Here is a 16,560-nt window from a genome sequence, read left to right on the forward strand (position 1 = left end):
TTGGGATAAGGGTGATCCTGCCTCAGGCAGGGGGTTGGACTAGATGTGACCTCTGAAGATCCCATCCAGCCTGACTTCTCTGACTCAATGAGACGGATCACAAGTGCAGGTGCGCCAACTCATCAAGTGAAACAAGTCAAGCTGTTCATCTTGACAAGGAGAGAGAGAAGAGTTGGCATGAGATGGGGTGGCACGCCAGGATACATATAGGGGTCCGGAGATCTGTCCCTTGTACGGACTTTGAGGCAGAATGAATGCACGCCTCAGAACAACACTGATGGGTGAGCTGATGTGTCTATGAACTCAGAATCACCCAGAAATAGGGCTGGAAGGGATGTCTACACAATCACAGAGCCCTAAAGGAGTGGGGCTGGAGGGGACATCTGGAGGTCACCTCACCTCGTCCAACCCCTGCCTGAGGCAGGTCGGCCCCATCAACCATCCCATGCAACCATTTCCTAAACTCTAGGTAAGACCACACTCAACCCTGATGCAACACAGACCTCACGCCCAACGCAGCCCCAGGGAGAGCAGGGAAACTGCAGCAGCCGACATCCCGCTCGTAGGAAATACTGTCTGTATGCACACGAGAGATCCTGGCAGAAGCAAGAATGGAACAACGGCAGTTAGTCATAGACACATGGGTCCCTTCCCACCCCCACGTCTCCCTGTTTCCCCTCAGAGCAGGGTTGGGGTCCCCTCCGTCCCTCACGTTTGCATGTCTCCCGTCAGCCCTGCCCTCGGGGCAGGGTCGGACTCGGGCGCTCCTGCCTGCCCGTGCCTGTGCCCGCGGGTGCCGTCGAGTCCGCGCCGCGCCGCGCCGTCCCGCCTCGCGCCGACCGGACCCGCGGCAGGGGCAGGTCCCTCGTGCCCGCAGGTCTCGGCTGTGCCCGCCCCTCCCTGCCGGGGGTGTCCCGCGCGGGGCCGGCAGAGGGCCGCGGCGCCCGCCCCCCGCGCCGTACCGTGCCGCGCCGCGCCGTGCCGAGGCCGGCAGAGCCGCGGCGACTCGCGATGGTGTTGGGGGCTGCGGCGCTGGCGGTGGCGGTGGCAGTGCTGGCGGGCGCGGCGCGGGCGCTGCCCGAGGTGCTGTTCCGCTGCCCGCCCTGCACGGCCGAGCGCCTGTCCGCCTGCGGCCCGCCGGCCGCGCCGCCCTGCGCCGAGCTGGTGCGGGAGCCCGGCTGCGGCTGCTGCCCGGCGTGCGCCCGCCTAGAGGCCGAGGCGTGCGGCGTCTACACCCCGCGCTGCGCCGCCGGCCTCCGCTGCTACCCGCGCCCCGGCGCCGACCTGCCGCTGCAGGCGCTCGTGCAGGGCCGCGGCACCTGCGCCCGCCGCCGCGACGCGCCCGACTATGCGGCCAGCGCCGAGCCCGCCGCCGGTGAGCGGGGCAATGGGGCAAGGGGAGGGGGCAGGAAAACTGAGGTGAATGGGGGGGGGTGGAGGGGGCAGGAGAGGGGGAAACCTGAGGTAAATGGGAGGCTGGGGGGCAGGAAAACTGAGGTAAATGGGGGTGGAGGGGGCAGGAGAGGCGAAACTTGAGGTAAAAGGGGGGTGGGGGAAAGGAAAACTGAGGTAAATGGGGTTGGAGGGGACAGGAGAGGGAAAACCTGAGGTAAAAGGTGGGTGGAGGGGGCAGGAAAACTCAGGTAAATGGGGGTGGAGGGGGCAGGAGAGGTGAAACCTGAGGTAAATTTGTGGGCTGGGGGCCAGGAAAACAGGTAAATGGGGTGGGGGACCCTTGTGGTAAATGGGGGGGAAGAAATCTGAGGTGAATGGGGGGGGTGGAGGGGGCAAGAGACCTGAGGTATATTGGGGGATACCTGAGGTAAATGGGAGTGGAGGGGGCAGGAGGGGGGGAACTGGGGTAAGTGGGGTTGGAGGGAGGCAGGAGCAGTGCAGTGGGCCACGTGAGGCAGATACAGGGGTAAATGGGGGCTGGAGGGAGCAGGCCCTGGGGGGTGGGAGCAGGTATGAAAAGGGGGGAAATCTGAGGTAGAAGGGGCTGGGGGAGCAATGAGGGGCCTGGGGCAGGGGGTGTGAGGCAGATAGGGGACAGGTAGGGGCTGGGAGGCGGGAGGAGAGGGGAAGCCTGGGATGGGTAGGGGTGGGGGCAGGTGGAGGATGGAGAGGGCAGGAGCTGCGGGGCCCCCGGGGCAGGTGGAAGAGGATGTGGGGGCAGGAGAGGGGGGAAGCCATTGGAGCTGGGGGGGGACCTGGGGCAGGGTGGGAGAAGCAGGGTCCCCCCTCCCGGCGGTGCTGGTGTGTGTGGAGGCAGTGGAGATGTCAGCTCGGGACTCCCTTGGCAGCCACAGCCACGGACTCTGATGCTCCTGCCCCACGGCTCTGGGAGCCGAGGGGGGCCCGATGCCCCGCGCAGCTCCTGCCCCGGCTGTAGGGAACAGGGCTTTGTGTCTGAGTCTCCTTCCATGCTTCACATGCGCCATCCCTCGGGCTCAGTCCCCAGCTGTGTGCGGGATGAGCCTCCTGCCTGGCAAACGCTGAGCACAGACTTGGGGGCTCCTTTGCTGTCTCCCTCCGCACAGGGCACAGACACCTTTTTTCTTTCTGTGCCCCTGTCAGCGCCTTCCCTCCCTCGTAAAACTTCACTTGAAACAGCTCTGGAAGCTGGGGACTGTCTGGGCTGGGCTGGGCTGTCCCATCCCGTCCCTTCAGCTACAACAATAGACGTGCTTCCAAAGTCGCTGCCAGCTCCCTTTGTGCTCTCTGCTTGCCTGCCTGTGGGAGAGACAACTACCACTCAAGGGGATCTTTTTCCTATACCAGTTTTGGGAACACAACCCGTAACTATTCCTGGATTCCCCGCACAACAAATCATCAGGTTACTTAGGAAGCCAGAAGGAGCCTGGAGAAGGTGCAGAGGCCAAACCTTGCTCAACTATAAAATAATAATAATAAAAAACCTGAATGTCAAGGGAATGGTTTTTACACTCTCCAGGAAAGCAAAGGCATTTTGATTTCAGGCATCTGGAGCTGGCTTTCCAGTCTTGCCATTAGGAATAGCGGGGGTGGGGCTTAGGGGAGAGAAAGCTCAATAACTTCAGTCAAAGCTGGAGTATCTGCCTGGATTTTCCAACTGAATCCTGTTTTTCTTGCTTTTGTGGGTGTAATTTCAGACTGTTTGTTACTTTGCTTGGATTTTATGCTTGGTTTTCACATCCTCTCCTCCTTGCAGCGTGTGTTGTCATCTGTAGAGATGCACACAAAGGGCAGTGTATTTTAAAAAGCTCTTAAATGCTCTGCCTGCCTGCCTTTGTATTGCCCATAGAGGTGAACAGTGAATGTATTGGCAGGTTTTTTAAATCAAGTTTGCAGTTGCAGTACTCACAACTGAACAAGCTTCTGTCATTTGGAGTTACATATGTTTTAACAGGTTGTTGCAACCCTGAAGAAAGGGGGAAAAAAACCCATGCCCAGCAGCAAAAAAAGAAAAAAAAAATGTCAGCTTCACCTGACGTTCTTCCGTTGAAATCTGTATCATACCTTCTAGCCTCAACATGCACACAAAACACCCACAGCCAAAGCTTTTCTTTCCATTTAAAGCAGTGACAGGGGAACCAGAAAAATCAATTCTGTGCCGTTCTCCAGTCTGAGGAACGAGGAAGAATCAAATTCCCTTTCCAACATGAGTTTCAAGTGGGCTATGCTATAGGGGCAGTTGCTGCCTGTGAAAAAGCAGGTGTTGATTCTTTCTTTTTATGAGTTTCAAGGAATTTGCCCTTTCTTCCCCCCCTTTTTTTCTTTTGCTGATTGAGGCTCGGAATGTGAAACTCATACGTTATTCCTAAATTAGGGGGTTGGCAAGTTATTGTGTCCCTGATGAGAGGCAGGAAGGTTGCCCAAATGAAACAAGTAACAAGATTGAGAATTCTCCTGCTGCGGGCTCCAGCATTGTTTAGTCTTCCACTTAGGTCTTCGATGCCAACCCAGAAATGGTTGTAGGTGGAAAGAAACATAAACCAGCACACAGCTAGGAAACAGGGGATGTTGCTCATTACACGAGAGATTTGGGGTATTTTGAAGATGTTGGGAATGTTGGAACTAAATAGCAACCATCTGTGGAAAACTGGCTATGGTACCCTTGAGGCCCAATGCCATTCAACTCCCACTGAAGTTGGAAGCAAAGTTGGCTCAGCCACTCACAGAATCAGGTCCTCGGAAATAGCTGGGATGCCACTGGGATGTGTTCTGTGTCACGGTTGATTATAAAACGATCCAAACCAAACTTTGCATACAACCAACTGAATCCATCTGAGCTTGGGACCAAATGTTGTTACCATCTCTGGCTCCCATTGCTGTAGCATCTGAGAACCTTGCATTTTTTTGCGTATTTTTCCATGCAGCCCCTGTGTGAGGTACTGATTTTACAGGTGGGGAACTGAGGCATGGAGAAACTTGCCCAACAGCACACAGGAAGTTGAACCTGGGTCTCCTAAACACCATTTTTCCTCTGAGGTTCCTGTCTGAAGCCAAGGTTAAGTGAGTTTGGTAGGTTCCAGTCTGTTTCCTAGTAGATGGACATCCAGATTATGCACGCCGTGCCTGTTGCCTTCTGTAATTGCTTTCTGTGTAGCAGCCTCAGAGAAGCCAAAAACTAGGTGTGCCATGGAGAGACTGTCCTTTTGCCTTTACCTCTTGACACACTCACTTCAGGGGACAGCTGAGGGATGAGACTTACAGGACAGGGAAAGAGAAAGCAATTCGGTAGGATAGCGCTCGGTAGGGGGGTGGGGGGAGAGGAATTTTGATTTTGTTACATTGGATATAAATTATAGTGGGCCTGCCAGTCTGTATCTTCACTAGGAAAAATGTGCATCCTTAACCTGTGTGAGGCATAAGCCCAGTGAAAGACAAGGCTTTTGAAGTTTCCATATCAATTACTGGCTTGAGTTGAGGACTGAGCCCAATCTTGAACTGGACCTGCTAACTCCAAATTGCCTTGACTAGACAGCCAATTTAAGCCACCTGACACATTAAGAACACCTGTTCTTCCCAGGAACGACCACCTCTAAGGTCTAAAGTGATTTTACTCTGAAAAGCATCTTTAGAGATGATGTTTCTTGTTTGCCTCTCAGTAATTCCAGATCCACTGTTCTCAGGCTGTGGCTATCTATGCCTATCCATATCTGGTAGCAGACATCAAGCTGTTATTGCCAAGCCACCAGGGCGCACACACCCCCATGTTCTCCTGGCAGCCCTTTGGAGTGTAGATTGGGCCATGGTTTAGCAGTAAAAAGGCAATTTTACCAACTGCTAGGGCAGCACAATCAGTCTGGGATTGTGGCATGTCAAAGTCAACCTATGTGCTTTTTCTGCTGCTTCATCTTATTATTACTAATAATTGAGGACTTGTCAACTCTGTCTTTTCAAGATCAAGAGTATTGCCACAGAACCCACCCTTACCACTGAATTCTGCTCCAGCCTCTCATCTTTAACTTCAAAAACAATTTTCTAGCCTTTATAATTCCAAAGAAAACCTTCAAGTGAACTTTTCTTTCTGGTTCAGTTCTGAGAGACCGGAACAGCCCCGTTCACCCCAACAGGGGGGTTCACATTGAAACCTTATCACACATACTGCAGCATCAAAATAGTTAACTGTTTAAAGTGTAGATCATTTTCATATCCAGCTAAAATTCTTATCTGACAAGCCCAAAATAGTTCACATCCTTCCTCAAGGGCCAGATGTCAAAACCTCCACTTTCCCTTGACAATCGCTATAAGGCAGTAAGGCATTATCAATCCAAATTTCTACAGCACATTGAAAATATAGAGGCAACAGAAACTAGATTGAATTTGATTCCAGCTCAAGAATATGGATGGGCAATGCAGTGGGAATATTTTTCATATTGTTTTTTAATTTAGTAAAAACCTTCCCTTTTAATTCAGCCTAAGCTGCTGCAGGATTTCTTTTATGCTATTGCAGAACTTGGGGATCCAGTTGCAAAAGTTAGGTCCTGGTTACTTCAGAGCACATAAGGCCTTTTCAAAAAATCAGATGTACTGCATGGAGGAAGGAGTTAACGACAACTCAGGTGGTGATGCCCGAGCTATAGTCCATTTTCCCATCAGTGTTGCCCTTGGTGCTTGCTGTAGTTTGGTTACTCTTTGTAAACTCTTTCAGAGCAGGATGTGTCTGCACAGGAACTAGCACAATGAGGCCCCAGACAGGTTGAGACTTCAAGGCATAAGTAGTAATGAAGCAACTCATCGAAAATAACACATAGTAACTCCCAGCTTCACACACTTTCCCCTCACTGAGGCAATAGTCGTGGTTCAGATGGAGAGATGAATGTGAAGATTTGGAAGTACTTAACACAAGGAGAAATGGTTTGTTTTCATCCTGTCCCTTGGCAAAAGTTCTGTTTCCTCTTTGCCCCTTTTAATTGTTCCTTTTCCTTTGGCTTCCAGGTTACAGCTAGCTGAAAGTGGTATTTATGGGGGGAGTAGTTACAAGTCCTATCTGTGAGAAACTGCATGTAATTCGTTTTTTCCACATCCAGGAATTGAGCTCAGATAAACAATGCAGAAGGCAAAGCAGTGAAAATGGAACGTAAAGTGTGTTTTATTTATGAACTTTTACTAGAGCTGCTGGAATTAGTGGCTATGGCTTACTTCATTAACTCATTTAGCCCTCGGGGTTTCTCCCAAGTTATGTGTGAGTACAACTGATTTGTAGAAATTTGGTTTTATTCCAACTGTAGCAAATAGTTTGTGCAAATTTTAGCTGGTGGACCGCTCATGACTCCCTATGAGTATCTGGGCTGATCAAAGCTTTGTCAGTAAGAGGAAGGTTATTAAAGTCTTGATTCCTAGGAAGCCATTAGGCCTTTGATTCTTTCAGAGGGCTGACACAAACACTTCAAGCCGTGAGAGAGAGGGAGGGAGAGAAGGAGGAAGATGGAGGTAAAGTTTTAGGACATTTTAAAGTTTTTCTTGTGAGAGAGCCTATGGAGACCAGCTTTACATGTATGGACCCCGATTTAAAAATACCTGTTTTTCCTGCCCCAAGGGAGAAAGATATAAGCCATATCTAGTGGCTGTTGAGCAGACTTTACATCTGTTTCTTGTCACAGTGACACAAAGTAATCGTGCTGGTGTGTGCAATGCCATTTGCAAAAGTGCTTTCACACATGCACACACCTGTCTTTTCCTTGGGTTTCTGCTATCTGAAATGTTCCATATACAACAGCTTTCTAATGCATCTGCCAATGGTAAGGATTGAATCCATTTGTCTCTGTTTTCTGTCACGTTATCACCAACTGTTCACATCCGTCAGTAGTTGCCTGTGTATGCTCAGTGGCAGATGGAGGCTTGAACATATTGCTTTGTCTCCTTGGGATAGCTGAATTAATGCCAGGTGTCTGGCCCAGGTGGTTTAGCAAAATGCTTTGTTACTTCCTTTGCTTCTGTCTTCTTTATAGCAACATGCTGGTTCAGATGTTTGCTAAATGCACCAGTTTTTTCTGGAGGCCTCTTGCCACTTCTGATAGTCCCCACAATGCGAATGTGCATGTGGATGGTCTCGTCTCTGCAGGGAGAGTGGGATCTCTGCCACATCTGGTTGGAGGGCAAACTTCTGAAGTTGTGTTAATTATACTTAGCAGAACATGCAATGAATAAACAAGACAGTCATGGCAGTGGTGGAAGTAAAAGGCAGTCATTACCTGTTTTATTTGTACTTTTTGACTGGTAAGAGCAGAGCTGGGGTTGAGGATTTCTGTTTGAGAACAGCAGGTACAAGATCCATTTGCCCCATGACAATGTTGTGGGTCCTACAATGCTGGGTATGCCTGAGCAGCACCAGGAGTTTAAGGGCTACCCTGTGGAATGGCTTAGAGCAGCGGTGTCCAACTCACTTTGTGCCCTGAGATGGATCTGAACCTCAGGCTGGATCCAGCCCAGAGCATGCAGAAGCTGCAGCAGCAGTGTCATCTCTGGCTCCAATCCAGTGCACATAGTGCTACCTCCAGCTGCCACCGCATGCCCCATGCCAGAGCCAGAGCTGCCACTGCTGGGTGCTTCATGCCATGGGCTGTGGCAGCACCTTCAGGATGGGGCAGGTGGCATGCAGAACGTGGTGGAGGCCAATGGTCAAGGAGCTGGGGCTGAGGTATTGCAGATGGGTAAAACAGCTGGAGGACAACAAGGGCTGTATCAGCCCTTGCTTGAAATTCTGCTGCTGGTCACCCTGTCCACAGGGACCCAAGGCTCCCAGATTCTCCCATTCTTCCTGGCCATGCTGGTTGTGGGCCAGATCTGGCTTGTGGGGAGCGTGTTTGATGCTCATCACTTAGAGCATGGTGATGCTAGCACCTGGCCTGCTCTCTTCTTCCATGGGGAAGGGAAAGGTTTGGGTGGGGTGGCTGTTGATTCTTCATTGGGACAGACCTCAAGTCATTCATTGTTCTTCCTCTTTGCTGGAGCTTTGATTAGGAGTGAAGCCTGGAATATGGCACAACCTTGGGCAGCCTGAGGGCATGGCCAGGTGGTGACAGATTGTTCCTATTGCCCATATTTAAATGCTCCCTATTTTGTCATTGTCTTACTAGTCAGTGGGGCCTAGAATTGATCCCACTATACAGAATGAGTCAAACACACAACTGTCACCTTTTCCCAACCCCTGCAATGCTGGTCCAGGGTGTTGATCTATTTTTACTGCTGCCTCCTAGGGCAAAATGATGGCTGATATACTGTTGGCTGTCACCTTTACCTTCCCTTTTTTGCCAAACATTTGCTTCAGAACAGCAAGGAACAGGTAGGAGACTTACCCATTGCTTGTGCAATGTCTCGCCCTATTCAGTCTCTTAGGCATGATGCCCAAGAACACTATGGCCTGCCATATACCTTGTGGCAGACTCTCTGGCTTTGTATGTGCTTGGTAGTGTGAGCCATGACCTAGCCCCAGCATTTTCCCTGTGGTCTGGAGTGAGACGAGCTGTCCCCTCAGAGTCTGATGGCATGCCTTCATGGTGATTTCTTCACTCCTCAAAGAATTACTTCTTTATGTCTTCTTTAGGAATGGCATGTCTAGCTGCAAGGCACTACGTTAGCACCAGCTGAAGCCTGCACTGCTAGTGCTAGAGGGGTGTGAGGACTTGTGTTTTTTTTAGCTCAGTAAACATTCTCCTTTTTTGTAGCCCCTTTGGGTATTCACTGGGAGGTGGGGGACCCCTAGTCAATTCCTTCCTCTGAGCTGGTGGACTCAAACTCTCACCTCCCAGGAGCATGCATCTTGACCACTGAGCTACTGGATAAAAGGTCAGAGTGACAACTGCGCCTGCTGCTCTTTGGGAAGTCTATTCGTGTTTGTTTCCCAGCCACAACTGCTGGGCACATTTGACCCAATTCACAGTTAGCTTAGGGATGTCACAGATTTTTGTTTTTGGGGAATTTACTATTTACCAATAAAATAAGATAAAAGTTGACTAGCACTCGCTACCACTTTCAGGATCTGGATGGTTTGGATAGGGATGATCCTGCTTCAGGCAGGGGGTTGAAGTGGATAGTCTCTGGACGTCCCTTCTAGGCCCACATCTCTAGGACTATCTCATCCACTTTTTTCTATAGAGGGTTGCCACCGAAACATCAAGACTAACCTGAGTAAGCTTCAGGGTTCACTTACAGTTACACACTCAAGTGGGGCGATGCTGCCTCATGAGCAAAATGATGGTGAGCTGAAGGCTCCTTTTTTGCTGGTTGCTGCAGTACTGTTTGACAGTTCAGGTACTGCTGATATTACCTTGTGTTATTTTCTTACCTTCACTGATTTTTTCACACCCTTAGGTTAATGAGGCATGTCACAAGAGTTCAACTGGGAAGGCGTGGTCCCTTCCTTTGTGGTCATGCACTCCAAGTTAGTTATTTAAAAAAGAAAAATTAGATAGAAGTCAAGTTAATTCCTCATGGAAAGAGATGGAGTATTGGGAGAGATGACTTATGATGCCAAATATTTTTATATACATTAGAATAAAAAATGTGATCCTTCTGGCCTTTATTCATTGCAAAGTTGAATTATACCTCTTGGTGGCAAGGAAATGATTGCTGCCTAGTGTTGTCTCCAGTCAGAGACAATGTTAATTCTGTCTCTAAAGGAGCACTTCAGTGTCTGTAAGTGGCATCTAATGGATAACGGCAGGCTTCATAGACTGTGAATGAGGACATGGGGCTATGTTGAAATTAGTACTGTTTGGTTTTGCATTTTTCTGTAAATATGAAACCTCTGGAGGGATTGATTGCCGAAATCTAGTGGTTTTCCTAGAATTTATTAGTGAGTCTTTGACTCATTTTGGTCAAAAACAATGTTTTTAAAGAGTTTTCTGTGTGTGTTACAGCTCATTGAGATCACCCAAGGGATATATCACAGTCAGTACAGTTTTGCAGTCACTAGAGAATAGGAGTATCATGCAGAGTGACCACACATTCTACTGCCTGTCTCTTGCAGGCTTAATTGACACAATATTGATATGCTTCTAAGCTTGGTTCCTTGGTTCAGGTAGTTAGAAAGGGTAGCCACTATGAACAGCACCACTGCAGGATTGGGTGCAAAGTCTGGCTTCATTCATTGGGTGAAGGGTTAAAATCTAATGCACTTTACGGGGATATCATACAAGCCAAGCACTTACATCATGGAGTTAACTTTCTCCTAACTGGCAGGCCTACAAATCCCACCTTGGGCAGTGAGAGTTGTGCTGGGATTCTGCATTATCACCAGAAAAGAAAGTTTCTGAAGCTGAAACTCTGCTGACAGTTTTCTTTATGAGCCAGTATAGAATATTTTGCTCTTTCTCCTCAAGCCCTGATGGCTCAGTACAGCTACCAGGAGGAGAGAGAGGAAACAAACTCTTTTCATTAGAAGATCTAACTGGATGCCCCTGGGAAGCATATCTGTTCCCGAAAGTGCCATTCTCCTTACTCACCTGTTAGTAAGCACAATGCAATTAGCTGGAGGGAGCACGGCTGACTAATGAGCTATGTCCTTCCTCTCCTTCCAACTCAGCCTGGATGCTGAAGTTGCTATGACCTAAGTCCATATAACAGAGGTGGGGATCTGGTTCACTGGACTGGTTCTCCTTTCACTGAGTTTACACAAGTTGATTTCAGTGGAAACACTGAACCAGTGTGAATCAGGAGAATCAAGCTGCTTTCTCTACACATGATTCAGTTTGGTGTCCCGAGGTTCCTCAACACAGATATGATGAGCTGGATTATGATTGGAGTTCATCTGCTTCTTATTTTTCCCCACTCATCCTAGTGAAACTGTTGAAGTCTCTGGCTTTACCTATACAACAGGGAAAATTTTGTTTCACACCATGAAGAGAATATCCTGCAACAATCTGACCAACAATCTGCTCTCAAACACACGTCTTGAGTCATTCTATTGAAGCCAGAGGAGTTGCTCTGAATTTAAACCAGTGTAAAAGGATCCCATTAGACCAATCATGCATGAGAGTTAATTCAAAATTACCCTTCATTAGGAGTAAATAAGGCTTGCTTTCCTGAGATGCTCAGACACTGAGCTGGGGAGACATGCAGCTGAATGACTCTGTGTGAAGAGTGCATGAGGGAGTGTATTCCAGTTTTAAGAAGAGCCAGAGTTTGACTTTAAATTTATTATCAGATTAATGGCAGTCCTCCATACACCCACTCTTCCATGGATGTGCTCACATCTCCCTGCTTTCCGCTCTTCATTTCCATCTGGTGCCTTTTACTCTGCATCTGGTCCTGGACAATTTAAAAACAAGTGACAGTTGAAAAGAACCCCCCCAGAAACAAACAACAAATATATGAAAAATATCGACAGCCGAAACCATAGGCTTTCCTTACAAAATTAGTTTAACCCAGCAGCTGCCGCCCCTTCTTTTTGTTAGCTGCTCCTGTTCCCTTCTACTTCTGCCTCACCCACGCACCAATGCCTATTTTCATTCTTTGCTAAATTATCTGTTTGACTTAGCATTTCCTTCGAGAAGGGACAGTGCCTTCTCATTTCTCTGTGCTGCCATGGGCTCTGGCAGCATGGTGTACAGGCTTCTGACTCAGTCCAAACTGTTTCCCAACGTGGATGCTCCAAGGTTGGCCTTCATTTAAAATACTAGAGGGTTAGGTGTATTCAGTCTGATGTTTCTCTGAATATCCCTTGGGTTTTTGAGGAGCTGTTCCATATCATATCACTTATAGGGGGCCACCAGTCAGCCCACTTTACATTCATACTGTACTCTGCAGGTGCCTTGGTTCTGTTAAAGTAGATGAATGGCAATAAAGACGTTAAGTGGCAATGATGTCTCTCTGTGCATCTATATGATGCCCTAGACTGGATGGAAGCAGCATTGTTCTGTTTATCATGAGCTCTGCTTTGTTTGTCATGACACTTATGGTTTCTGGGCTTATTTCTATGCTGTGATAGGGCAAGGGAAAGGAGGGTGCTTTTGTGCAGCAGCTTTTTATTATGGTTGGTGATTCACTGCAGCAGCTGAGTCAGAAGGTCTTGGCTTCTAGGTGCAGTCCAACTCCGGGAAAGTGACTGGATAGAAGGCACCGTTTTGCACAGAAGACCTGGCTGTATTCTGAGATGATTATTTAACTCCCTGTAGAGCCTCAAGACAGGTTGTGTTCCTCGTGTCATATCCTCTAGGGACTTGTGTGCTGCTATCCATTTAAATTACACATGTTAAACATATTAGGGACATCAGAAGATGATGAGGGTGCAGAGGTGTAAAAGGAAGAGGCAGTTATCTGTACTGTCTGAAGTCAGGCCGAATGGAGGGCAGTAGGCTGTCACCTATGAAAGCTCATATTTCTCTTAACCAGTTAGTCTTTAAGGTGCCACCTTGCCCTGTCTTCCAGGTGTAAAAGAAGGTGTTGTTTCATCTGCCAACACTTAACTGCTAGAGATGTGGCATGGCTCAGGCTGAGCTTTGTGCATGAAGACCGAGGAGTATTTCTTAGAAGGGCCGAGCTGCATAGCACCACATTTTTACAGTCTCCTTGGTGTCTCAGTGTCATGTTTTCATGCCTCTAAGGCTGTGTGAGCTGTGACTGAAGGTAACAAAGGCACATGTGTTGGTTTACATAGGCACTGCGCTACTATTGGACTTCACCGCAGAAGTCCATGGGAATTTTGCTGTCCACCATAGCCAAATTAATGGCCAGCCAATACTGACAGTTTTTTTAGTGATGAAGAAGCTTAGACATTCAACCGCTTTTATAATATTGAATAAAACCCTTCTTATAAATTGCTTAATTTTAGTATGGTAAATGATTGTTTATTATTACTCCAGAGCTGCCTGGGACATCAAACTAATTACATGGAACATCACAATAATGTTAAATATGCTAATTGGAAGCCAAACTTTTTGTAAGAGGAAATGTAGGCCATCCAGACATTTAAACCAGAAGTTCCCCCTGACTGCTCATCTTGGTTTTTAGACATCCTATCAAATGAGACCAAAAACCAAGCTTGTAACCAGTTGCGGCCATTAAAAATTCCATGGCCTGCTCCACAAAGATAATAGCTCCCAGTATTTTGGCCCCAGTCCAGCTCCAAGAATCCCATCCTGCCTTCCTAAATTCCTCCTGCCGTCTCAGTTTGAAGCTGTTGCGTGGTGTTGCTGGGTACTGTTAAACAACTGCTACTCTTAGCCAGGAGATGGTAAAAAGGCCACAATCCATATTTCCAGGGCAGTGCTTCTCAACCCAGGTACCATAGGATCCTTTTATGGGTGCCCTGGGGTGCTGTGCAATATTAGCACCGTAAGGTGTGTAAACACCTACATGTAATTCACAAGATAAACCCAGAGATTTCAGATGAGAATCCATAATGTCACAAATATTCTGACCAGTTGTGGGCTTTCAGAGTCCTCTGTACCAGAACAATTGCTCTTTTTATTTTTCTCTAGTCAGAAAATGACTGATTACTAAGAACTGGCATTTTCTGAGAGGGGGGGCTGAGTCTGAAAAGGTTGAGAACTACTGTACTATGGGCATTGCGTGAGTCCTCATTTCATGTGGCAAGTGCTTTGAAATCCTTGGCTGAGAGGTTTGCTAAGTGCTTTACATTTTAGTTTCAGTAAAGTGAAGGCAATAAAAACAGAAGCATGTGACTTTGGAAAGAGCCCTAATAACTTTAGGTTGAGTAACTACTCGAGGAGCCCAAAGCTGTTAACTTTGTTATTTTTTTATTACAGCTTTGGAATGTGCACATCTAACCCTATAACCTATCGCTCGGCATTATAAACAAAGGCTCTTGCACTTTTAGTTTGTTTTAATCTGTTTTTAGAAATGGCAACATTTCCTTTGGGGATTTGCCTTATATTAAGAGGCATGCATGCAAAGCTCAACTTGCTGGGCTAGTCCATCTTTATGTTTGCTTTGCTATTAATGCTGTAAATGCTTTTGTTTGAACAGGAGTTTTCTTTTGTTGAGCCCAGTTCCTCCTCCTACTCAGTCCAGCAGTAGTAAAGTTAAAATCCATATCTGTGCTGGTTGTTTCTGCTGCATCCTGGCCATCAGTATGGGACTGAACTAGGATATCAGATTTACCCAAAGAACCTTGTCTGCCTAGGTAGAAATGAAATGAAATATGAATTTTCTTTTCTATCATGTACTTTATAGTTGTGTGTTAGGGCTTCAGTCCATCCCAGTAACTGGATCAGTATCATCAGACTGAGGGGGCTGTTCTTACACTCTTTCTGGTACTTCCCCAAACTTCTGAAGTTTGTCCAGTAAGACCTAAAGGCTCTTTTGCTTTGGGTGGTATTCTAAGCTGCCATGGCCATAGCACTGACTAATCTAGAGACCTTGATATTGGTCTCTGGGGAATCTAACTTTGCAGCAAGCAGCTTCTTTGGGCACTTCCACAGGATGGCAAAATAAGGGGACCTGTGACTTTGTTCCAAGCCTCTCAAACAAACCTGCCTGTACTTGTTGTAATTGCCCATCTTTCTGGGCGTGCTCTGGGCGCAGTAGATGTGACAAGAGGAGGGATAATCTGACTAGCTGGGCTGTAGCTGGGAGGAAGGTGGTACCATTGTGCTCTATTATTCCCAGTGCTATCAAGTTGGGGAGTTTTGAAGTTTCAGCTGCAAGGTGTGTTTGTGTTTAACTACGGGATTCTTTCCCGTGAAAATAGTCTGTTCTAGCAGAGCTGAAATGTTCCAGCTGACCTCAAAAATAGTTCAGAAGTAAAAAATGAGGGAGCTCCTATAAATGTTTAACTGAGACTATATTTTTTCATATCTTCACTTTTTTTGGGGGGGGGTTAGTGTCAGCTGCCCATGTCACCCTTTTATGGCATCTGGGATTGAAACAGCACTTTTGGCATCTTAATTATGCACTTTCCTGGTCTGTTAGCAAAAATTATGCTTGGGTAGGACTGCTGTCAAGCTAACTGAAGCCCTGGCTCCTGTGGGCGTGTTTACAAACCACTGTGGACTTTCCACTACTGTTTAAATTACACCCTGAGAAATGTGCAATCCCACACAGCTGGAATTAGCAATTGCAACTGTCCTGTTGAAACAAACTCCCATTTTAGAATTAAGAATATCTTTATATAAGGCTAGGACCAGACATTGTATTTGTCCCCAGACAAGGTGTGCCTCTGTCCTGGAATAGAAATATCCTGGGTTGCTGTGTATATACATTGCCCTTCTCATCTGGGTTTAGTGAGCTGCTGCATGCACTGCTGCTTTTTTGCCATTGATTCAAATATGCAATCCTGGGAAAACCATCCAGATGTATTTTGCGATGTCTCAGGATAAATTCTTAGTTCTTCTTATCTTGTGAACCATTTTAGGATGTATCCTGGGACCATGGTCTTGGACATCTGAACAGGTACACTTTGTCCCAGGATAAAATGGTATATCCTGGGATAAATGCAGTATCTGTTTGTAGCCCAATGGACTGAGCAGTCTCGACGGTATTATGAGATGAAATTGTGCCTTAAGAGTACAGCTAGTGGCTGTTGTGTTATGTAGGGTCCTGGAGTCTGTTGTTTGTCTTGCGCTGGAGCAATGTTAACAGTTTGTCATTATTTGTACAGCAGTGTAAGGGTGATTAGCACTTCAAAGATGAAGCTGAATGATGGGCCCCTCAGAGCTCTGCATGGTAAAGATGAGCTTCAGCTGAACTCTAAATCCAGACATCCTTTCAGCTTGGTGAAGGGCTCAGATCTGGATACTAATTTCAGGTTTCTCTAACTAATTCACAGTAATGCAGTTCCTTCTAGTGTGTTCCTGTCCTCCTTTCCTTCTACTGGATGGGCAATCAGGATGGCCTAGCTGTGTCTTGTATGTTTCAGGCTGCTTAACGCCAAATGAAGATTATCCTTTAGCTCCTGTGGTAGAGCCCCTTGATCTGGAAGAAGAGGAGCTGTGTTAAGTCTCTTGTATCACCGTGAGACCGGGGGGACACCAGAAGACAGGAGGGCGATCCAGGCTGACCTGGACAGGCTCAGCAAATGGGCGGACAAGAACCTGATGGTGCTTAACGCTGAAAAATGCACAGTTCGCCACCTTGGGAGGAAAAACCTGCAGCATCCTTATACCCTTGGCA

At 47.5% G+C, this 16,560-nt stretch overlaps 1 protein-coding gene across 1 annotated transcript in view; it reads left to right on the top strand.

The window, feature by feature from the left end:
• The window catches only part of IGFBP2 (insulin like growth factor binding protein 2), a 103,612-nt gene that overhangs the window by 8,337 nt on the left and 78,715 nt on the right, over positions 1-16,560 (top strand). The window contains exon 2 of the mRNA XM_090041738.1: positions 733-1,375. Coding sequence (XP_089897864.1) covers positions 733-1,375 — 643 coding nt within the window. The remainder of the gene's footprint in view (positions 1-732; positions 1,376-16,560) is intronic.

Source organism: Crocodylus siamensis, chromosome 4, assembly GCF_052110815.1.
Source record: "Crocodylus siamensis isolate JL-2025a chromosome 4, ASM5211081v1, whole genome shotgun sequence".
Classification (NCBI taxonomy): Eukaryota; Metazoa; Chordata; order Crocodylia; family Crocodylidae; genus Crocodylus; species Crocodylus siamensis.